Here is a 24,992-nt window from a genome sequence, read left to right as displayed (position 1 = left end):
GCTGCAACAAAGTGTTAGAATTTAGAATATTTTACCCTTTTTTCCCACAAGACCCCAGTCTATTTGTTTACATTTTCCCCTGTGAGAACACACACAGTGGCTCACACACATTTTTTGGGGCTGTGCTAAATTTCAGTGCGGTGTCCGCTCTCCCAAAAGTGACTTGGTGGCTGTGTGTTGGAGCGGTAAGAGGTGGCAGTGGCCCCTGGAGGAGAGGTCAGCGTGGCAGCTGCCAGTGGGCTCAGGCTGTGGCGGGAAGGCTGAGCCGGGTGGAGAGGAGGTCTGTCAGGAGCTAATTGAGTTCGTCCTACCAGCGCTGACTCTGGGGCCAGTGGCTTATCAGGCCACATCGCCCGGGGCCCTCAAGACAGATCTGCCCCTACTGGGGCATCTGATATCACCATCACCCTGCCTGCAGATGTCAACCCCCACCTCCTCCACCCCCTTGCCTTCCCCTCCACTTACCCAGTTTGATCGGGTAGCAGGGATGTGATTCTCTGGGATGAGGTTAGCAAATGTTCTAAAATCAGGTTTTTGGCATCTGGTGGCCTTGAGAGTGAAAAGGACATCAGGAATTTACTATTGTACCGGGTGCTTCTGATTCACACATGAAAGAAGGAGAGATGTGTGGTCACTTTGAGAATAGCAGAGGATGTGTGCCTCCTCCTGAAGTCAGCAGGAAGCTCTCAGCAGGAATACTTACAAATTGGCTCAATTAGATCCTTAATGTACTGCCTCCTTACGACAGTGTCATCCAACGTTCACAGTTTTCGCTTGCAGGCTAGGGAAGCATTAAGACGTGAGAGAACAAGCATTCCTCGGTTCTCCTCTTGGAAGTGGAGGAACGGCAAGTGTGAGACGAGCTGCCAGATCATTAGGCCAGCTAATCCTGGTCACAGCAGCACCGGTGGAATGATATTAGGGATCTGAAATGCTGTTAGGGGGGCCAGGTGGAATCAGATTAAAACCAAACTGCGCAGTGTGCGTTTGCGGGCCCATAACCCACTACTCAGCATGAATTTTGATCGGTACAAAGGGAACAAAAGGAGGAGGAACAGAGAGAGAAAAAGAGAGGGAGAGAGATACTGTATCTTAGACGAGCAGCTCTCCTTTGGGCAGCCAGGCAGCAGAATTTGAATTGCTTTTACCTTGAGGAAGGAAGTAAGACAGAACTATAGATTTTACAGAATCAAGCTGACCCTTTCCTGTCTGCTCCGTCTGAGAGGTGTACAAGCTAATTAGCACCTGCCCTGCATATTGAATTATTTATTACAACTATTGCTGCTGTCAGACTATTTAATGTCTGTTATTCATTTCCCCATACAATGGTATTTATAGATTTAAATTGGACCTGTCCCATTAGAGATTACTAATATTTATAGAAATATTTTAGACTGTTTGATTAATACACCAGGTTCAAGTGGTTAGTATTCCCTCAGTATCATTAATCAATATATGCAGGCTTGTTAAAAACATAAGCATAGCAGTGGTATAATGTGTCATAGCAGAATGAGTTAAGGGGGATTCTAGCCAGCACATTTATTATAAATGACCACATAGAGCTGGAGGGGAAACAGTTAAGACACTTATGCAATTATGCTAAGTGTCACCCTGAGGATGGCCTTTGAACCGGGGTTAAGCTTACTCTGAATTTGTGAAATAAAAGCTAAATGGAGCCATCTTGGGCTCCTGCGTTTTAATATATAGCCTTTAATAAGCCAAGTGCAGGTGCCCTATCGCACAGGTGCACATATCCATCTGAAACAGAGAGCATAAAGCAGATGAACACAGAGCCGTGGATTAATTTATGGGGATGCAATCTGCATTCATTACCAAGAGCGGCATGTTCTATTTTAGAAAGGCATTAAATGGATTCTCTTTTTCAATTTCTGTCTGCAAGGGCGTTTATGAGACAAGAGGATAATTTCTAAAACAGCAAATCTGTGTAATGGCCCCTGATCTCATCAGGAGGATAATATGCAGTTTTTGCATTGTTTCAAAGAGCAGCTGAATAGAGAGCGTAGTAATAGTTGTGTATCAGTTTTTACAGTGTAGGCTTAATATTGTGAGAAGAATTCTAGAAGTGCTCAAGCAAAGGGCTTATTCCACAAGGTCAACGGTTTTAACAGGGGGCATTTTTTATTATTTATTTTAGCAGTTAACCTTTTTGTGAATTTCCAGAAGTGGTAGGCACCTGGACCTCCGATGAATATACATGACAGCAGGGAGGGAAACCTGGGAATGAGATTTAATTTGACATGCTGACCCCCATCTCTACGGGCCCTGGAAGCCTGGGTGAGAAAATAAGGTTGACCCACTGACCCCCGGGCCCGAACCCCTCCGTCACCCACCCTCACAATTAAATCAGCCTCAGAGAGCAAGAGGCAGTCCGGCCAACTGATAGGGGACATAGCGAAGGCCTATCGTTTCCTGCTTCCTTAGAGGCACTCTGAGGAGGACGGCCATCGTCCAATCAGGCAGATAGAAGGAACATCCTCCCCCTCCCCATGCTGATGGTAAACTGACATCTCAAATATGTAAACATTAGCATTAGTTTGCAATATGCTAATGGAGCTAATGTGCTAAGGCACAACTTGGGCTGTCTGGCTGCCACTCAGAAGAAGCCCCTGTGTCTAAATTTGCATAAGCCATGCAAGGCTCAATTTTGTTAATGCAGGCAAGTGCAGGTAACCTTTCACCCCTCCATGGTACCTAATGCAAAGGAGTGTGTGTGTGTGTGTGAGTGTGTCACCTCGCCTTGACCCTAAGAGGTCAGAAAGTCTACACTGCCACCCCAACACATTGAGTTATCCATCTCCTCTTCCAATCCACCCCTTCAGCTCACTCGATTTACAGACCGAAAAATAACTTGTCCACGCTAAGTTTTCCCTCTGTTGTTCTCCCAGTGCAATTTCAAGTTAAAGGTTATAGAGCGGAGACTGAAAAGATTTATATGGGCAAGGAAGGCTTCAGAGTGCATTTTGTGGCCACAGCTCGAAGGCTGCACTTTAGTCTGCACACGTTACAGCATCATATTGCATGTACTCCAAAATACAGTTATTAGGCAGACAGTGAAAAAGTCAATATCTTGCCATCATGTTTCCTTTTGGTTGACTGCTGACTCAAGGAGACAAGCCAAGGTCCACTCTGCTCTCTAAACTATGGAGATGCTCCTGACTTGTTGTACACTGTTTGTCTGTGTGCACTTGCCTGTTAAGTTTATTGAGTGCTCTCTCCGTCTTTCTCTTCGTATCCTTGTCCTTCTATCTTTTCTTTTCTTTCTTTCTGTGCATTTGTATTGTTCAGGCATTTGTGTGACGATGTGTGGACATACAGTGTGTGCACACTGAAGCGCTTTTCGCTGCTGCCACAGTGTGTGGATAATGAAGCACTAAGAATCTTCCCTCTGGCTCACTGGTTTTAGGGGAGGTTAGAATACAGTTGGAAAGACTTACAACAATACACGGGAAATTTCAGAAATGCAATATATTTGTCTGTGATTTGCTTAACATGTATCATGTTGTAGGAGTTTTAAGTATTACAAATCTACTGTCCCACCATTTGCCTCCTGTTCTAAATATACAGAAACACATCTTTGTGATGTAGGTTTTGTTGCACTAGAAGAGCTGTGTAGTTGAACACAAGAGGTGTTAGGCTTTCCTTTGCTTTAATCAAAACTCTAAAAATTTAATAAAAAAAATAATGTTTGACTAAAGGAGTATTATTGACATGACTTAGTCATAAAGTCATTATATTTTGCAACCAATATTAATCTGCTGTTTAGGCATTTATGTGTCTCCACTGGTTGATGAGATTCATTTTACTCTCTGAAGACCTCAACTAATTATCCTCCCTCCCCTTTCCCACCCTCCCTCCCCTCCCTCTCTCATCACAGGCTGCTGAATAGAATGGCCGCTGATGACCGGCACCTACCCTCCAGTTGTGGGTCCTACATCAAGACGGAGCCATCCAGTCCCTCCTCAGTCATCGACACGGTCAGCCACCACAGCCCCAGCGGCAACTCAGACGCCAGCGGCGGCTATGTCAGCACTATGAATAGCCACTCCAACGGTTTGGACTCTCCACCCATGTTCACCCCCAACGGGCTCGGAGCCGCCTCCTGCCGCAAGCGCTACGATGACTGCTCCAGCACCATCATGGAGGACTCGTCCATAAAGTGCGAATACATGTTGAACTCCCTCCCCAAGAGGCTGTGCCTGGTCTGTGGAGATATAGCCTCGGGGTATCACTATGGGGTGGCCTCTTGTGAGGCCTGCAAAGCCTTTTTTAAAAGGACAATACAAGGTATTTTTCCCCTCTCAATACAAGATATTTCATCCCATGTTGCTGCATCACCAGACATAAAAACACCCTCCATACAAGGCACCTTTGGCCTCACAACAACACTGAAACATACTCAGTCCAAGCGATTTACTATGTAAAAAAATCACTGGAGTGTGAGAGATATTTTTTCTGTCTCCTGAGACCTGAAACCTCCATAAGAAAATCCCTGTTTTTGATTTCATCACAACACACAATTCCTTACTGCTATAGGCTCAAATAAAAAAAAAACATTCTTAGTGATAAAATAAAGTTGATATATTTTAATAAGTTTGATTGTTCCAGCTGAAAAAAAGCAGCGATATAGGAATATTTTGAGTTGGGGTGGATCAATTCTGGAGGCATGATTAGATCATCAGTCATGGTTGCTGGTGTATGGTGGACATGACATCATCACTCAGGTCAGATTTGGTGGGAGGTGGGGGCTGTTTGCCCAGATGCCTTAGGGAGGCTCAGAGAACATATTTTATTATTCCCATCATGTTTGTTTTTGTGTGTATGTGTGTGCGGAAGGACTAGGGTGCGACTGGCTATCTGCTAGGCCTGATGTGTCACAGCTTCTCATTAGAGAGGCAATGAAAGGCCCCCCACTGTGAAACTGTGTGCTCTGTTCCAGATTAATCAGGAAGACGGAGATATCGTTGAGCCTGAAAAAAATCTGCACAACAGGCACAGCTGCTCAGGTCTAAGCTGTGCCGGCTTAAAAATAGAATACATGCAGTGGATAAATAGATTAAATATTGTAGGTAAACGGTCGAGGCCTGGTAAGATGGACTAAGCATGAAAACAGAAATTTGATTTTTAGACTAAATGAGTCTGATTTCATTTATCCGTTCTTCTCTGTACATTTTCATCCACAAATGATGGCAGGAATTATATGGAGAGCAGGCTGCCTGTCTGGATGAAAGGTGTTGATTTTGGACCTTACAGCCCTATCAGCTTTAGACAGTCTATGTACCTTTTGCAGGCAAACAAAAGCATTAGGCCAAATCCTCCTGTTTACTCATGCTGCCATCAGCAATCCTGTCTATTGACAAAAGATGAACATTTTCTCTCAAGTAACATAACTGGGCTTTTGTCCCCTCACTAAAAGTACACTGACGGCAACACAATGAAACAGAAAAGAGGCATCTGGGGAAGAAAGAGACGTCTTAAGTGGAGCAATGGCCCAAACAATTAAGAGAAAGGTACATGGAAAAAAAAGAAAGCTCCTCTTTTTTCTCCTCCTCACTCTGCATTGTCGATTTGAAATCCCTCTCTTTCTCTTCTTGGAGGGCTGCCTGTAATGGAGCTAATCTGCCGTCGTTTGTCCGAGCCACAGGAGTTTTGTCAATAACAATCAGCGTTTGGAAAGTGTAATTAAGGCCGAGGCTTTTCATTAGGAAGAAGGGAGGGGGCCGTCTCCAGGGACGGGCATGCCAATTAGAAACTCAGGCACGCGTCGCCGGGTAATTTCAGGGAAAGGAGGGGAAAAAAAACCCAGGACTTCTTTAGATTGGAGAGGGACCCTGCTGCTCTTTCAGAGGAGAGGAGGAGAGGCTTAATGGCATAATAATCAGACAGGGGTCCCAGGCAGAGACGGCAGGAGGATGCAGGGAGTTTTTTAGGGGGAGGTGAAAGCTTCCCAAATGATAAAAGAAACACATGCAGGATAGCTGGAGGAAAAGAGAGGCGGTAAAAAGCGGAATGTAGAGCCCTTGAAAGAACGAGAGGGTGCCGTTGATGAGAACTGATTAATTAAAGGAATAACGAGGCAGTCAAGGGTGGAGTGTGAGACGGCCCTCTCTAATGAGAGGAAAACAAAGGAGCTGTCTTTTCCAGCCCTTTATCACATTGTTCTATAGCACTCAGGGCAAACAACATGCTAAGTTAATGTTAACCATGTACATGACAGTCTCTTTATCACCTTGTGCTCACCTTGTGTAACTTTGTGTTTTTTTCTTGTGAGACAGCATCTCATTCTCGATAGGAAATTTGTAGATGTTTAAAACCGTTATCTTTCAATTTAGTTGAATTTAAAATATTTAGACGTGAAAAATTTTAGCAGTTCTTCACGGAGAAATACATTATCTTTGTTTCATCCTGCTCTCCTCCCGCTGATGCCCTTTCCTTTTCAACAAAAGCAGAAGGAAAATCCATCTTCTGTCACCTATTCATCCAGTGAAAAGCCCCTTGAACTCTTACGTGGAGATAGTTACATTAGTCAAGGCCAGGCCCAAATTAACGTCAACCTGGATCTCCATCCATCCCAGAAATACTCGCTTCTCAGTGCTCTCTAATCATCTCCCCTGTTCCTGCACCTCACGTGCCCCACCAATCAAAAACATAGATCTCTTATTGAACCGTGTTTTCTTCCCATTTTGAACCCAAGTGTAAAATTGCCTGAAAACCAACTGAACTCAGTGGCCCTCTTTTATATGAAGTAATAGACCTTGACAGTAAGCCTGTAAAAGTCCGTTTAGATTTTGATGAGAAATACCTGCCATTTTACTGTAATTTACTTACAAGACCTGACTTTCCCCTCTGTGCCCTGGCATGGGTCCTGAAAAGCCATAAAATAGATTGAGACAGATACTTATCAGGAGAAGAAGGAGGGAAATCTTTTTCTTCTCCCTTCATTCTGTAATGTTATTGGTAACCATACCATAACCTCTCTAAAGAAAGATAAACCAGAGCATGGCCCTCGGGTTAAAGGAGCTCCTGCCAGTATGCTTCATTTCTGAAAGTGAAACTGGCCGACTATCAGTGTATGAGCCTCGATGTCCAGGCATCATTTTTAAACGACAAGGTTACTGCAAAACATTTAATGTTTGAAAGTAGTGTATGCATTAAATGTATATTTAATGCTGTACACATTTTTTAACAGTGATGCGGTACTACATTAAATGGATACAAAAATGTTGTTCCCTTAGACTCATCACTTTTTATGCAGAGTCACAAATCCAGTGCAGGCATGTGCGTTTAACTAAATAAAATAAAGTTCTATTCAAATAAAAATTGGTTATCAACCCCATGGAGAGAGATTTGTAAGAATTTAAACGAGGACAACAAAACACAATACGCATAGATGGACAGAAAACACTAAACTAATGAGGAAAACAATTTGTCTTAAAGTTATACAAAAATGTAAAAAGAAAACAAATATCACAATGAATATTGATTTTTGTGATTAATTAAATTTAGCTGTTGACTAGAATTCATTGTCAAGAAATTACTTCAGTCAACCTGGAATTTATCACAAGTTTTGTGAACCCTTTAATTTAGACCATGGCTTGTGCCTTACATGAAACTTCTCTCATTCATGTTTCTCCTATCATCTCCGTGGCAGATTCAGGTCAGAGTTTATTGTAATTTACTGTAGATCAGTTAAGAGGGTTTAGCTGGGTTTGAAGTGGGACTTAGTGGATGTGTACTGACACTGAAATACCCCCTCTCCTAAATAGAAACCAAAAGTAGGATGAGAAATTAGTTAATCCACCTCTCTCTACATTGAGCTAAGAGAAGCCCCCTCTGACAGAACATCAGACGCACAGTGAGCTGGACGGGACAGGTGGACACAGCAGTGTGTGAGCTTTTGTTTGTTTTTCTTTCTGGAGTGTGTGATATCAAAGGGCTAACTCTTTCAGTTAGCTATCAGGTGTGTTTTGTACACGTGCATCCTGAGTAGGGGAGGGAAGGGGCTGAGCGTAAAATACCCCCATAAACAACACATCCTCAGGGACACAGGGTCAACCGTGCAGGCAAACTTGCAACATAGCATTCAAATGCAATAGGACTTTGCCACGTTGAGATGATAAAATGAAAGGAATAAAACGAGAAGTAAATATTTTTTAGATTTGCAATCATACCCCCCATTGCTGAATTGTTAGTGTATAATGAAAAGGCAAACCAAAAAGACCTCCGTGAATTGATTCCAGCGCAGGGTGGCACTGATTGCCTCCTCCCAGCATATGGGAAATGGATAGGATTATTATGGTCTGGTTCTGCAAAGACAACAGAGAAAACAGAGAGAGGAAAGACAATCAGAGCTCATCAGCCGCTTCCCTCACACCTTTATTTACCCCAATCCCAAAGAGATGAGGAGAATTAGCATAATGATTTCTTACCCAGATATAAGGAGGAATTTCTAATTATTTATAACATCTTGGGACCCTCCACTTGATCTGTCCAATAATGTTAACATAATTGCATAAGTTGTCAAAGGATGTTGGAGGGCTAGTGGAGGAACGCCAGTGGAATATTACATAGCTTTCTGTCTCTGTACAGAAATATGGAGCGAGGGTCAGAGCTGAAGAGCAGATACAGGATGCTGGGATGCTGGGATGCAATCCTAATGTGCTTCACTCTGTCAGTTAACACGATGCGTACAGTATGAAAAAATAAAGCTTTATCTATTAAAAGAGTGTGTATGATTTAGCTGATCTGTTGTTATGTACATATGTTTTAATGGATTAGGAAAAAAATACAAGTTTTTACAATTATTAAATTCTACTTTCACATTGCTCAACAATTTTTTTAACTAAAGCAAAAATGACACAATCAAAGTTATTTTTTTTAAGTAAAGAAAATACCAATGTCAAAACTCTAAAGCTGAAAGCCCACTGAAAATGAGGATAATTCAAATTCCTTGGCTGAAGCCCCCATTATACTGAAACCCTTCATTGAAACCTCTGAATACAGTAAAATGTAGGGAATCGAGACAGAAGCGAGGAGATGCCTCACATATCTGCCCTTTCTGTTGCTAATGCTAGAGTAGAGCACAACCAGCTCTTTTATTGTGCAGCAATGAAACTCTATTTCATTGCTCTGTCCTGGAATCAGACGCTGCAGCTGAATAATGCATAAAGCTTCTTGCCTGTACACTATGTAAATAGTCAACAATGGCAACAGTGGTAACAACAGGTTTGGGTCTGCAGGAGTATTATGTAAAGTGGTCGGGGGCAGCGTATCTGGCTCTCTAGCCTGCTATTGAGGCAGTTTCAGGCCCCTCTGAGCGCAGGGGGACACGGCCTGCGCCCGGGGCCCGGAGGGGACATGCACAGAATTAATGAGGCCAATTTAGTGTTGGACCAGGGTGGCGTCTACTGATGGGTCCTGAAGGACTTTTGTAGCAGCACCTCCACTCTCCTGCCCCCATCCTTAAACTCTTACACTAGTTTCTCCTCCTGCTGTGGCCCTCAGTGCTGTCAGGTCCTGTACTCGCTGGAGAACACCTGAGCCGCCCGCACAATACAGAAATGGATTCTATGGGAACTGTGTGATAAACATGTGACCATGCCTGGTCTGCAAAAAATGATTTATTATAGTCCATTTAATAGCACAGAAAGTACACACTGGTAGTGATTACACCAGCAGCTCCAAATGTACAATTTTGCTGTGCCCATTTCAATGCCTCCTCCTCATATTTCACCAAGTATTTGAGTTTTTAAACACAAAATAAAGGTTTTTAAGTACACTTAATGAGCCTGTTGTTCTTTTCCTCTCCTCAGGTAACATAGAGTACAGCTGTCCTGCCACAAACGAGTGCGAGATCACAAAACGGAGACGCAAATCATGTCAGGCTTGTCGCTTCATGAAATGCCTCAAAGTGGGGATGCTCAAAGAAGGTAAGAAGAGTAAGAACATTTTTATTATTCCTGCACCCACAGATACACATACAGTACTTTAATTTCAACACTCATGCAAATATAGACACAACAATTACTTTTATAGCAAAGCTGCCGGCTATAAATGCCGACAACAAATAGTGGTTCTGGTGATAGATGTTTTAACTGCTCAGCAATGAGTCCCACGTTTTTTTTTTTCCACCAGTCCAGAATAAGACATACATACAACTGGCCAGCCTTGACACAAGTTTCCAGCCCCCCTGTCCTCCCCCTACCCACACAGCAGTAAATAATGTGCAGTTGAGCTGGGGACAGAAATATGCTGAATAGGTTGATCCTGCCGTCTGAGTAATAGAAATGTAACAGTATTCCTGCTGGAAAGGCTCAGGCCGGGTCCCTGAGCACACACTCGGCACGGTCCCTGCTCTCCCCGGCATATTGATCCACTAAATGTTTTCCGAACATCTCGGCTCTCTTCCTGTGGATGGTTTTTTTAAAGTCACGCCAGCAGGGAATTCATTGACAATTAAACATGCTTCCGATGGATTTGTCTGGCTGCCCCCACCTCCCCCCTGCTGCCAGGGACTGAGCCCCCTGAGACCACGAGGCCTGGCTCCTCTTCTGGTGGAGACACCTATCGGTTCTCCCTTTCCTCGTTGCTTTCTCCCCTACGTCTCTGTCTCTCTCTCACTTGTTGGTTGCTCCAGCAAGGCTAGACAAATGAATAATGAAAGATATGTGGCTGGGGGGTGAAGTGGCGGTGTAATATTTATTCAAGCCTCCTCAGGGAGTAGCTCAGTGACTCTGTAAGGAAACATGTTTTCCTCAAGTGCTCATGAGTATGGGTCAGGTAGCACTTATGTTGTGAAAAGAATTATAGTCCTTCATGGTTATACAATGGTATAAATGCCCTCTGAAATTCTGTAATAATTCCACTTTCAAGTTCTCTGTCAAACTCTGTGCACTACATATTTTCCACTATTATTCCTCCCACTATTCATGGGAGAGTGGGATTTATAGATGCATATATATCCAGTATATCCAGTCGCCACCTGAAGCCAGCCACAGCCCATATGGATCTCTGCTCAGTAACAGAATCCCCTGGACTGCATGCAGCCAGATAAAGCTGGAGTGCCAGAAAGACAGAGTAATCGCATTACTATCTGATGAAAAATTTATGCCAATATATCATCTTGGAGAATAAGAGACTACAAAAATATGTAGCCGTAGCTATAAATGAATGACCAGTGTCAGGTCAGAGTAAAAAGAGTGTAAAACTCAAATATGCAGACTTGGGCTAAGCCTGAGGTTTTAATGCACACTTCTGTGTATTCAGCACATTCACAGAATAAAAATGACCCTCTTCTTTTACAAAGCGGTTGCTATCATCACCACATTGACACTGTGGTCACAGACTTATTGGAGTCTTGTGCAGGCGTTGTTATAGAGTCCTCTAAAACAAATGAATTCTGTCAGCAGGAAAATTTGAAATCATATATATTTCAATTGACAGTTAATTTTGCGATAATTCTGCCTCGAGGCCCAGCACTTTCAGGTGTCGTCAAGACAAAGTGGAAAAGACAGACACATGGTCAGAGTTCATGGTAAGCTCCATGAGGCCGACGGCTCAACGCCACGCTCTGGTCCAGAGTAAAGAGATGGCCACCACTCATGTGACTGAGGTTGCCTCTTACTTTCATTACTGCAGAAAGGTCACATTGTGTCTCAATGGAAAACCGCCTAATTATAACTTTACAGCTCCTACAAGGTGCAGCACTGCCCCCCAATGAGACAGAAGATTAAATCCATATCGCTGAAATAATAACAAAATTATTATTATTATCTTGGATGTCTTATCCACTTAGCTCAGAAGCTACATACAGAACATCTATATGTCAAATTGTGGTAAGAGGTGTGAGGTAAATGGTCTTCTAAGATCAGCAGTCTGATTACAGGAGGCCTGCTTAAACCCTGTGTCGAGTCGCTGTACTTTCCCTCGACTGTATAAAGGAGGAAGTGATCAATAGAAGAATCAAATGTCAGGGGCAACAGGTTTTTCCTCTGATCAATGGAAACGGATCAGAGCTTAGAGCTGGAGAGAAGACAAGATACTTTTGAGAGATTACATTGACTTCATTCAGTGGCAGTTGCTCCTTGCACACACTTCCTCTCTCCATTACTGGCTGACATACAGATCCCACAACATACACACCAGTGCAAAAAAAATGCTTGATTTCTGTGGAGTTACATGTAAAGTTGTGTCTTCATAGCATCAACAAAAGATGATATCTTTGTGCTCCATTTTCCCCACTGTGTAGCGTGCTGTGCGTAAAGGTAGAAAGTATCCTCTGTTACTGTGAGAGAGCCGTGAGTCACTCATGAACATCTACAGAACAAAGGAACAAAGTGTGTCTGCACTGATATACTATACACCTCTCATTGTTCAGCCGACTGGCATGCAGTGAGCAGCCACATCCCACAATAGCCCCGTCACAGTCACATACACAACATACAGGACATACACACAGACAGCACTCACATGTGAAGGCCCTGAAATACTAGACATGTAAATGTTCACGTGTGTTACACGCTGTCTGTGCCAGTGAAACAAAGACTCTGCTTCTTAAATCCTATAATGGCTGATTGGAGAGTAAGAAGTCGAGAAGAATTATATCACTTAAAGTGTTGTAATTAAAAATAAACTTAAGTGTAGTTTAAGTCAAAATTTGTCTTTTCAATTAGCAGTGCGAGCAGCCATGTCAGCTCACAGGGGATATTGTAGCTAACCTGTAAATGGAGTATGTGACAAGAGTGTCAGTATGGCAGCCCGGGGGTCAGCAGGAGGGGAGGGGGGCAATGCATGAGAATTTTTCCGCTACCCTCGCTCATCACCACTCGTGATTAAAAATGCTGCAACACACTTACAAGTATGCAAAGCTGGCAACAGAGGCCCTTTGAAATAGTGCTGACGGCAGTTTAGCGGGGCGGCTTCCTTGAAAGGCAAGGTTCACCATGCCTTGCCATGTGGCCTTCTGATTTTCCCAGCTAAAATAGGGTCCGCCTAAGCCCCCCTTGGCATTGCCAACCATCCCAGACATCCTGACACTTTCCCCAGGGAGAGACACCCAGAACAGGTGAGGGACTCAAAATAAGGGCCCCTTCCACGGCCGGCCACACAAAGTGAGTGAAGACAGGCCCTTTTGTAGGAGGGTGCTTGGAAGGGGATTATTATTGTTTTTGGAGAGAAAGAGGAGCCCTAGGTCAGCTGGCCCCAGCCCCCACCCTGAGGCCTGTGCTAATCCGTGCACAAATGCCAGCCGCCTTGGCCAAAAGCCCTCTCTCCCTGCACCCTGCTTTGAAGAGATGATACCCGAGCTCACCCACCGCTCCCCTCGCTGCACTGTGTAGTGGGCCATAAAACAGTGAGATGTTCAGCTCTATTTGCACATTTAAAACCCATCTACTGTTTACTTTGGAGGGACCCCCGAAAGCTGTGGGTGACACATGAACCTCCCAAAGATCTGCAAAAAGTCCAAATCATAGTGTCTGACAGAATTAACCAATGAATCAGTCACTCAGTCTCCTCTAAATCACTCTCTCTTCCTCTCGGCCTGTTTCTGGCCCTGTTGGACAGTAAAATGAGACAGGTTAGTGCCAAGCTTTAATTCCTGTCAGCATCTGTTAATTATGGCCAGGACTGCTCTAATTAAAAGAGGCACCCATCTACCTTCGTCGCTGGCTTTACACTGCCTCACACTGCCACATGACTCAACCGGCAGAGAGGATCACTGAAAGAAGAGGCGCAGCCACCTGGCAGAGTCAGAGCTCATAGCCAGCGCCGGAAGAAACTGTAGAAAGGGATGACATCACGTTTGACAATGAGAGGAATTTTCCGTCCTGACAGTAGCAACAGCAACATCTTAGCTGAATTGGAAAGTTTCTAAGCACCTAAGCTTGAGCAACGAGTGGAGGATGTTTAAAGATTTGTCTCAAGATGCCTTCTCAGAAAAAGATAATCTTTACGTGTTACAGCCAAAATTGAAACTGTCATGGTGTGTGCGTGTGTAAAGTAGAGGTAGTGTTGCCATCAGATGATTCCCTGTTGCTTGCTGGGAAGGATGAGGCTCTGTTGGGATTTGGGGGTAATTAGGTTAGTGGGTTGTCAGTGTCAGGAAATTGAAAGACAATCCTAATCAGATTTGAGTTTCTTGGGAATCAAATCATTTATATTAGTTGAAAAAAATCTCCATTCTTTAGATACATTCTAAAACAGTTTGGTACATATTAGATAGACGCAGTGAGAGTGAGGGATAGCAGCCTTTTCTTTGTAAAAGAAGTGTTCACAATCAAGAAGATATTTTGCATAAATCCACTGCTGAATTCCTCTTTGCTAAATGAAGGCCACTGCTCCTATCTTACATCATCTGATTTTGCTTCTCATCCCCGTTCCCCAAGCGACCTCCAATCACGTTGCATGGGACACATCCAAACTCATCCCCTCCAAGAGCACTCGCTGATGGGCAAATTGTATTAGGCTCATTTGCAGTGGCCACACAATGCCCAGGTTTGACACCGTCCTCCCTGTTATAAAGTGATGAAATCATCAAGGAAGTGCTCTGGCTGCGGGTGTTTTGTTTGCCCAGAGGACGCGGACGGCTGACAAATTAACTCCTCCTCCACCGCAAGCATTTCATTGAGCCTTTTCTCATCCAGCCTTTAGTATTAAATTTGTTTGGGGGGGTGGGGGTTACATTATGCATACAAAGTAAATTGAAGGGATTCTCCCTCTTGACAGGATTAAGATATCAGGGATATTTAGGCTATAAAGGTAGCAGTGGGGATGGGTGATAGAAATGTTTGCATACAATCGCATTAAATAACCAAATACCTGCCCGCTGGTATCAAATAAATAGAAACAGTGTAGATGAAATATTTTAACTATGTTGAAAATTAATAGAAAAGAAAAGACACACAAATGGAAACATCCTTATCAAATAATGAGATAATAAATAACTTATGTTATGATGAAGCCGGCTTGACATTTACAGTATCAGTGTGCAACCTGGCCCTCTAGCTGTGGCCGGGGGTGATAAGGCGTCGGTGCTACTCCTGTGAAAGAGGGGTGAAATAATGGTCTTTTATGGGAAAGCAATACCTAGTTATCTATCTGCAGTGTGACAGCACAGGGTTTGTTCAGTGTGTGTGGGACTGTGTCTTTGCTTGTACGCTGGTTAAGTTTCTTTTTCCGGACAGTGAAGACCACACACCTGAGCTCTCACACACACACACACACACACACACACACACACACACACACACACACACATACACACACACACACACACACACACACACACACACACACACACACACACACACACACACACACACACACACACAGGCAAAGAGGCATGTAGCTGGCAGCTAATTAGTATGCAGTCTGCCTCACCCCAAAAGCTAAATAATTAGAGGGCCAGTCTGTGAGATCATTGACCCTGCGTTAAATATTCATATGTTTAGACCTGCTCTGGGCTCAGCTGTGTCACAGTAGACCAGCCAGGCATGGACCACATATGGGAAGGCAGCCGTGCCGCTGACACATCCGCAGACACACACTTAATGCCACAGAGCAGTCTTTAACAATGCATACACACAAAACAGGAATCAGTAAACACACCACTACTTCCACAATGAACTCATACGTAAATGTTTTGTGTATTGTTACAGATTAAGGATTTTGGTGTGTCTTTTTGTATTTAATGCACTTTACTGACAGAGTACATTTTTTATGTGATAAATAATTCCTTATTATTTAATCAGAATTAAAACCCTCTCTTCAAATCATGTCCATCCTGTCATTTCTGAACCCAGGGGTTCGTCTGGACCGCGTGCGAGGGGGCAGACAGAAGTACAAGCGGAGGTTGGATGCAGAAAACAATCCGTACCTGGGCTTGACGCTCCCCCCTCCCACCAAAAAGCCTCGTGAGTACTGCTCCATCACTAATCCATTGCCTCCTTCCTCCATTGGCTCCTCCTTTGCCGGGAAAGCAAGCAGTTAAAAATAAGGCGATGCTTTAGGCCATGTTCCCCTGGTCTCCTCCCTGTTTGGGCAGTACATAGGTCAAAAATGTAGGCCAGGTTTAGTTCCAGTCACTGCAGAATTATGGGAAGTCTATGAGCAGATGACCGATATAAAATGCCTGAGCCCTCGAGGACACTTTCACACATATACTTTTTCCCACTCAAATGTATTCTGTAGGGATAAGAGCTTTCACTGCCTCCGATTCACTCATACAAAGTCAGCCCCCATCCATTAGTTTGCATAAGGAGAGAGGGAGAGAGGGAATCAGTTTTACCAATATATTTCAGTGTGATGCATCTTTGTTCCTCGCTGAGCTTTGCAGTTTTCCACCCCTTGACCTCTGCTTTGCTTTGACTCTACCTTCTCCTTCCTCCTCTATCCTCAGTCACAAAGATAGTGTCTCACCTGTTGGTGGCGGAGCCCGAGAAGATCTACGCCATGCCTGACCCCACCATGCCAGAGAGCGACATCAAGGCTCTGACCACGCTGTGCGACCTGGCAGACCGCGAGCTGGTGGTCATCATTGGCTGGGCCAAACACATCCCAGGTATCAAACTAATTATTATCCCTTCTTTTTGGCCTTTTTAACCCGTTCTCTTTTACAAACCTGAAAGCACTTCTCCACATTTGAGTTCTTCACAGTCCTCTTTTGTCGCTTCCACACTCTGCACCAATAAACATGCAAGCTCACAAATGTAGAGATAATTAATGACAGCAGCTCATACAGCCTCAGGGTGTGTGAAGGACTAAGGGGAGGGGGGTTGCAAAACGGACATGGCTGTGCAAGACACAAATCAATAGAGTGCTTCTAAAACCCCCTGCACTGAATAGAGGGAGTGACAGTGCCAATGTGTGTTGTAATCACCAGGGAGATTCAGAAAAAGTTGGGGATCTGCCCAATCAAACAACACATCATATCACTCACACACACATATGCACACATGAACGCACACAAGCACAAGCACACACACATTGAATTATTGATGGGCATAATCATGTTTCTTCCCTGCCCCATAGGCATTCTGATAGACGAGGTGTTAGGTTATAAGAGGCTGTTGAATTAAGGATACAGCACCTCACGTCAGCAGAGATTTTGCTTCCTTCAAGAGTTTTCCTCTGATTTTGACAGAGAACACATTGTTTAGCTGCTTGTTTTTTTGCAACCGAGGCAGATTCTCCTTGATCTTGAGCTTGACCCCCATAACTCTATAACATTACAGAGCTGTAGGGACGGAAGGGTAACAAACTAAATGAATGTGTCCCTTAGCGGCACCCCCATAACCCCTTCTTCTCATCAGCATAACTCGGATAGGCACAGAGCTGTCAGCGTGCCGGGGATGTGCGACATCACTGCAACACAAACACACACACACACTGCCTCTCTCTCTCTCACACACACATCCAAAAGTGTGTGCATACTTTGGAGTCATGTCACTTATTTCAGATAACAAATACCAATCCCAATTCCTAGATTAAGTAGGTTCATTTATTTTCAGTAAAGTGAAATGGACTCCCGCTGACCTCCTGCATGCAGGTGCATTTAGTCACTGAAAAGGTATTAGAGTACTTCTCAGAAGGAGGGGTATTAATCAGGTACAGATCTGATAGTAAGGAGATTAGAGATGGATATGCGCCCAGCCCCTGGCCTCAGCTCCGGCCCCCTTATGCGGCTGAACAGTTCGGATCACTCCCCGCAGGCCCTGCATGGTCAGCAGACTGAGAGTTTAACAGGGAGCTTAGGCAGGACTGGATCACAACTGACCCGATAACACACTCCCTATGCTGTTGCCCAAAAATTACACCAGCGTCACAGCTACACAAAAAGAAAAAAGAGAGCATACTACTTTTCTGTCCTAACTCATTTAAAAACTGTAGAAGTTTGTGATATTTTGGAAATATATAATATTCACAAGTCTTTCAAGGGCTCAAGTTACCCAAAGTAGAAGTAGATCTTTTGAAAACAACACACATGTTTACATATTTATGATGGTCATTGTCCTTTTCTTTACAAGTCAAATTTTAAAGCCGTTGGTTTTGTAATCCTCGAATGCATCATCATTCCAATGTGTGTTTGTACATGTTAATTGGATTGTGTTTGTCATAGTGTTGAAACACCGTTAATCAGATTACACAAACACGTATTGTACAGTGGATTCATAACATTAATGGGATTTGCCCAACAGATGTGTTGATAATGATCATTTAACCCAAAAACCCTGCTCTCACTCTGAGCGAATACCTGCAACAAACAATGTGCTGCACCCACGAGACGGTGGAGTTTAAGTAAACTATTTTAATCTGTTTCTGTTCTATACACACTCTCACCTTTGTTCTATGTAAAATCACACACTTTCTTTTACATTTCAAAGACAGTTTGACAGGATAAAGACTTTTGCTTCAGCTGACTGCTTGGTCTGTGTCTGTCCCTGTGGTGGTGTCTGTATTAGGACAGTCAGTGTCCTCTGGCCATGAAATGGCTGCATAATTGAGTTGTACATGGCTGAACCTGATCAGAGACGGTTCACTGCTTGAGCGAGACTCCGTGCACTAACACTCCATGCAGCGACAGTACCCCAGGGCAGCCTTGCATGCTGGGTTCCTACAATATTTCTCCTTCCCTGCGCTCCGGGACAAGACAGGAACAGGGAGGAGAAAACTGCTGATTGCATTCTGATAGATTTTTGCAGCCTTAGGCAATGGAATTAAGAAGATTAACAGTTCATTATGAAGTAGACCACATTGATTAGGCCATTGACAGATGGGCCAATAACTAAAGTCCAAATGTAACAATTTAAATGTCACGAAAATTGGCACTTACCTTCTCCCAATTGATTTTTAATTTCGCCTATTCTCAGCTAACATTTGAAATCGCGTTTCAAAAGTGGCATAATGTGGGAGAGAGTGGCCCTATTGAGTTTTAATTGGAGGGCGACTAGAGGATATCAAAGTCCTATCATTAGTGTAGATGGTATCTTTGTCTTACTGGGTCCAATGTCAACTTTGTCATCCCGGCTCTATTCAGAAGAACATGAAAGGTCAGTTTGTATGGATGAAGTGCTTTTACAGTTTTCTTCCCACATTTTTAGATAAAATACGAACACGAGAGATCAATCAGCTCAGGTGCACTTAATACCGAGGTTTAATGAGCGAGATATTGAAGGCTGGTGTCACATATCAGGAGCCTATCCACAGGTCTGTCATTCCCACAGACTGCAGCCCTCCCCTCGTTCTCAGTCTGCCTTTGATTAATTGATAATCACTGCAGAGCTTTTGGACACTAGTGTCACCGCTCCAAATAGTACTGTGAAGCAGAGTGTAGCACGGCTGTTGCCTGAGGGGGGTTAGGGTCATTAGGAGCCGTGTTAGGGGGATGCTGACAGATGGCTTGTTGCTCCTAAGGTGCTAACAACCTTTGACACACATAGCAGTCCACTGTCCACCCCTCTGGCCCCCGTCCATTCCCATAAAGCTACATTTCACTCTGTCCAAGAGGTTTAAGGAGGAATTCAGTATACTGACAGCTTCAGTACACCAGGACCTGTTTACCAACTTGACATTGCTGCCTTCTGAGGAGCGTCAGGATGCCAGCATGACCCCTGTGGCCTTATGCTGCTCTACATCCCTGCCCACCTGCGATGGGAATGCAATGTGCTCATATGTAAAAATTGCTATGCATGGTCCTTATACAGGAGGTACTCGTTGTTTGGTGTTTGTCAGCTCTCGTCCCAGCTTCCCAGGCGCGGGTGTTTTCAGCGGGGAATTCTCTGAAGGCTAAAGGGCCAAGCAAACATTGACTCTCTGCTGCTGTTGCTGCTCTGCTCCTACACAATAAAACATATTTTTGCTCTGGCATGCTGCCCCTAGAATGTAAAATATTCAAACAGTATTTGGAATTTAAATCTAACATAAATTAACATTTTTATTGTTGCTTTAAAAGGCAACCCTCCCCATGTTTTATTGGGGTATTCAGTATAAAATTCAGACTAGATTAATCTAATGAAATCATCTTGTTTGTATTGTTCTCTTCATTACTGCTGTTTTGGGAATATTCATCATCTGCGCTTTATTGGATTCCAGCTCATCAGCTCCACATTTGACAGACAAGCGCCTGGCGTGTTAGTCGTTAGCATTGAGGCAACAATGTTAGAAAGAGATCGCGCCTCTTGTACGTTGTCGTGTTCGTGTCAGCTCAACCCTCCAACATAATCACCTACCCACCCACCCATCAGCCCACCCTCCTCCAGCCCCCCTCCGGGCTCCTGTTTTCTCTTTGCCATTAAATTGTGAAATCTACTTACTGTGTTGCCAGCCTGATCCTACTCAAGCTGCGTAATCTCCTTGTAATAGAGTGTGAATACTGCCCGGCAATAAATCAGCACCTCATCAGTGCACTTTATTAAATATAGACACCAACAGACAGCTCTTAGTATATTCAATTTACCCTCTGACGTAGGCTTCAACACAGAAGATAAAGATAGATTGAGCAATCAGGTGGATGCTGAGGCCTGAACCCCGGCAGGAGAGCGGGAGAAAGGCGGAAAAACTGCGGAGAGATTGAGATGGGGGCGTTTTTGGAGGGAGACAGGCAGGCAATATGCAGGGCCAGGAAAGGGACATCTGCCAGGCAGGGTGGGGGAGGGCTTTGTTTAGTTACCGTGACTCATGAGCAGGTACATCCAGCAGCACAATTACAAGCGTGCTTTGTTCACACAGTCTTCTGAGTGATGCTTTATAACAAGTGTGTAAAGTTTTGTCTTTTTCATATAAGAAGCTCTGCAGGAAAATTTAAATGCTAATGTGCCTTTAAGTGTTCGTCAGCAGAGCGCCATCCCTCATTAAGCAATGTTGCTTGATGGCAGCGGAGATAAATTATGTGTAATTATGGCAGTGATTAAAGCCTGATTCGTCCTGGTCTTTGGGGCTAAACAGAGATATGTACCGTCAGTATCGGACAGTGGGACCCCTGGGACGGCTAAAGACTTCTCCGTCAGGTCAGGGGGTCACAGGGTGCAGATTAAAACAAGGGGATTACTGTATTTAACGTTCTTCAACCTCATAACGTTCACAGGCTACTGGTCAAATCACCCATTCCCCAGCTACTTACCATGGAATAATGGACTGGCTATCATGTTGAAAGAAGGCAGATAACCCACCGGCTTGAAAGTCAGCACTGGAGCCTAGTAAAAAAAAAAGAAAAAACAAGATTAATTTTCAGTCATCAATCTCTTTTTTCACCACGTCAATTTAGTTTGTATCGACATGATTTTGTTCAGTATGAAAACAGCAATTGTGTCATCAATTCAGCGTCCAGGCAGAGCTTGCAGCACACCGACCTGTTTGTGTTGTACACAGGTCAAATTATTTATGTTGAGCGCAGCAATTTATTACCAAGCGGCTATTGATTGGGTCCTCCTGACGCTGTCATGTAAATTCAAGAAGAATCATGGTTGAGCGCTGCACGCACACGCAAACAGATCCACACAAAAAGCTAATACAAACACACACACACAGTTTTGATGCTGCTGAAAATTGCCCTTCATTCCTGCGTCAGTTACACATCTTACACAGTCGTGTCACTCTGCCCGATCAGAGGAATCCATTCAAATCAGAGGTGCCTACATTTTCCTCTTGTCCTCTTTTTTAAATATAAAGCTTTGATATAGAATAAGCTTATGGCAGCACGATCATTCAGCTCAGTCTAAGGTTGGAAAGAAAAAGACGTGCTGAACCCCCCCGGGTCCTGTTAGGGGCAGTTTTACTCCAACTAGAGCCCGGAGAGCACTTGACTTGGCTGAGGTGAGATTGCCGCTGGGCAGAAGTCTTCGGGGCCTGCTTGTCCTTCTGATAGCCAGCCGTGATAGATCAGCTGCTGTCCAGCCAGAATTACTCTCTTTCCTCTTTCTATCTCCCTCTTCCTTTTCCCCTCATGCTCTGAACCTTTATTTCTGCTCGCTTCTCTCTTCCTTATCTCCCTCCTCTCTGGCCCATATCTCCTCCTCTCTTTTATCCTCCATTTCTCTCCCACTCTTGCCATTTTTTTTCTCTCCCTCTCCTCTCCCTCCCTCAGTCTGCTCTGTTGTCTGATTGAGAGTGAGTTACGAGGGGGCTGCAGCTGGAGGGGGCCACCGTGCCTCGTAATTACATCTCTTTTTATTACCCGTGCTAATGGCCCTCGGGGAGAGGGAAACAATAATAAATTAATAGAATATGAACTCCAGCTCAACAGAAATCTCCAGCATTTCATTTTGGACCGTCCTGAGCTCTGGCAGATGAAACGGTGCTCTGATTAATCTCTGCGAGGGGTTTGAAGCAGCCGTCTGTGGGTTTGGGCTGCCCCCTCCTGCACACAGCCGAGGGCTTTTGGGGAGATAAAGGCAGAGATGATGGTTTTGGTTTCTGCTGATGGTCTTTAGTGGTCTTGTTTTCACCCTTTGAGCCATGAATGATGATGTGTTCATGTGCTTAGTGGATACTAAACTGTTCTGTTGTTTTATTTCTTTGTCACCTTTATTTAATATGTGTTCCTTTGTCTTGTCTTAGGTGAACATATCTTACATTTGCTATTTTGAAAGTAAAAATGAAGGCATGCAATCACAACAAGAACAGGGTGCTGAAGACAAAGTAAACAAAGACAAACTCTGCATTGTTATTATCTCAGCATACAAAGACTTCCTGACAGAAATCTGCCAGCCAAGTGGAAAAGGCCCTTCAAACGTGTAGGCAGGCCTCTCTGATTTGGTCAATATTGTGTCATGTTTGGTCAAACCCCGCCAAGGCAGTGAGCTGGAAATGAAGATGTAAATATTGATATTTCATTAGAGGAAATCACCCACTCCGACGGCACTTAACCGGGCCACCTTCAGAGTGCGGCGGCCGGAGCGCAGTGTGACCTGCGGAGTCGGGAAGTCACTTCATTACTCGATTAAATTGAGTGGAAAAAGGCGAGGCAACGACACGAGATCCCATTTGGAGCGATAATTTAGGCCCTGAAGAGAGGGGATGGAGCTGGGGAAAAACACCACCTCTCCATCTCACAACACTGGATTAAATTCAAGGACTTTTAGCGTCAAAGGTAATTGTAGGCTGCTGGGCTTCATGTGTGCATATGGCTGAGAGGTGTCTACCGTACGAGAACGACTCTAAAGCCTCTCCAACAAGCCCTGAACAAGGCCTTTACGCGGGCTGTCACATTGGGAGCAGCGTTTTAGTTCCGCTTCAGTCCTCCTTGGCATTAAAAGGCTAGACAAAGCCTCGCCTGTGATTGTGATGCCAACCTGATGTGGCAATCAAGACCACGTCCACGCTTGCATGACAATTTCCCTCCGGCCAGTCCACATCCTGTCCGACTTAATGGCCACGTATGCAGACAAGGAAATAACACAAGAGAAGATTTTAAGATGCAGTCTGGATATGTGTAATGGCACAGGCCTTCAAAATATGGCTTATTGCCTCGGCTGATAATAGCCGAGTGTTTTGAGTGCTTTCGGCAGTTTGCTTTGTTGGGTCTAATTTGGGCTCTTCAGACCTCTGACCGGTCCAGTGAGGCACCAGCACCTTTCTGTTAGCACCCTATTCTACTGACTATTGATTCCCCTTCAAAATGTGAAGGCCCTCACATTCTGATCCCAATCTGTTAATTAATGTATCCTTCAGCTCTTCCCCTGCAGTGGTCATCACCACGATAAGGGAAATTGAACACTCAGGTGCTCCTCTCTCTGGCTCTTCTTTTCCCTCATCCTGTTTCTCTCTGTGCTTTCTTTTTCTTCTTCACTTTCTCTCACACTGCCTCATCATGTCTTTTGTTTTTCACACATGCGCATTTGTGTTTTTGTGTGTGTGTGAGGAGATAAACATCATCCTGATGTGGGATCATTTATATATAAGAGAAAACGTGTGTCATAGGTGCAGTGGGCGTCCTGGTCAGTGCGGTAATCTGTCGCTTCTTAATCATGCCATGGCAGGAAGCGAGGCGGCAGCAGACTTGTAAAAGCAATCATATTAATCAGGGGCGGAGCTGAAGAGCCTAATATGCTGTCAGGATGGGCCGCCTGCAGGCACACAGTGCAGGAGGAGGGTGGGTGAGAGATAGAAGTGAAAGAGTGAGGGGGGTTCGTGCAGTTTATTGACAGCTGAAGGGTAGAATGTAGGAAAAAGGATGAGATCAGTATCTATCTCTTATCGGCTCCTCACTCACTTCCTCTTTTTTTGATCACTTTTTTAGTTGTTTGACTTCCTCACAACTCATCTTCTATAGATTTTTTTATTTTGTTTTGTTATTTCTAAGCACATGTAAAGGTGTTAAAGGAGAAACAACTGAGGTTTGATGTGCCCACGCTCATCCTTTTCACCTCATCCAGCTGCTGTTGAAGAACGAGGCTCAGGCTTTGTGCAGGTCTTCAGGCCAGGCTTAAACCATGTGACCCTGGCGCTCTGTCTGTGCTTTATGTGTATGGATTTATGTGCATATGTAGAGGTGTCATGATCTCTATGCGCACCTGTGTGTTTGTTGTCCTCGTTGACACACATTTGTGCACGTTTCTTTGTGTGTGTAAGTGTGTGTGTTCCCTCATCACCTTCTCTTGCTACACAGTGCATGTCATGTCCTCCACCCCATCCCAATGAGAATGTGTCTCGGTGCTAATCCCCCCTCACACCAATAGAAGTGTGACAGGATACAAGGGGGTAACCACATGGCTTTGTGTATGCCGGACCTTTGCACCGATTTACTGTCCTCACTTACAGTAAAGCCCACTGAAGTGCTCTGACACAGCTTCAAAGAGGACCTTCCACTGTGCATTTAAAATTAAACACCACTCGTTGACATGTGCCTCGCCGTGTACTCCACGATACCAGGGCTAGAAGAGTCATGCTTGGTTTACCGATCAAACCAAAGTGCTGCTGTTTCTTCAACTTTTAAATACTTTATTTTACTTTTTGATAATAGAGGAAGACTTCTGTTGGAA

The 24,992-nt window shown here is 44.2% G+C and overlaps 1 protein-coding gene and 1 long non-coding RNA gene across 10 annotated transcripts in view; one reads left to right on the top strand and one right to left on the bottom strand.

Moving 5' to 3' along the window:
- esrrb (estrogen-related receptor beta) overlaps nt 1–24,992 on the top strand; it is a 44,674-nt gene that overhangs the window by 13,213 nt on the left and 6,469 nt on the right. For 7 of the 9 annotated variants that reach the window (XM_034675534.1, XM_034675533.1, XM_034675528.1 and 4 more), the window contains 4 exons: nt 3,896–4,305; nt 9,831–9,956; nt 15,819–15,929; nt 16,415–16,576. In XM_034675534.1, coding sequence (XP_034531425.1) covers nt 3,909–4,305; nt 9,831–9,956; nt 15,819–15,929; nt 16,415–16,576 — 796 coding nt within the window. In that variant the 5' untranslated portion in view covers nt 3,896–3,908. The remainder of the gene's footprint in view (nt 1–3,895; nt 4,306–9,830; nt 9,957–15,818; nt 15,930–16,414; nt 16,577–24,992) is intronic. The other 2 variants (XM_034675535.1, XM_034675529.1) reach the window with 1 other exon arrangement.
- LOC117806578 overlaps nt 7,176–24,992 on the bottom strand; it is a 64,706-nt gene continuing 46,889 nt past the window's right edge. Inside the window, exons 3-4 of the long non-coding RNA XR_004629699.1 lie at nt 21,134–21,206; nt 7,176–8,324 (exon numbers count right to left, since the gene is read on the bottom strand). This is a non-coding gene — a long non-coding RNA (uncharacterized LOC117806578). The remainder of the gene's footprint in view (nt 8,325–21,133; nt 21,207–24,992) is intronic.

This window comes from Notolabrus celidotus, chromosome 22 (genome assembly GCF_009762535.1).
Source record: "Notolabrus celidotus isolate fNotCel1 chromosome 22, fNotCel1.pri, whole genome shotgun sequence".
Classification (NCBI taxonomy): Eukaryota; Metazoa; Chordata; class Actinopteri; order Labriformes; family Labridae; genus Notolabrus; species Notolabrus celidotus.
Note: the sequence above shows the minus strand (reverse complement) of the source record. Positions and strands in the feature narration are given on the sequence as shown.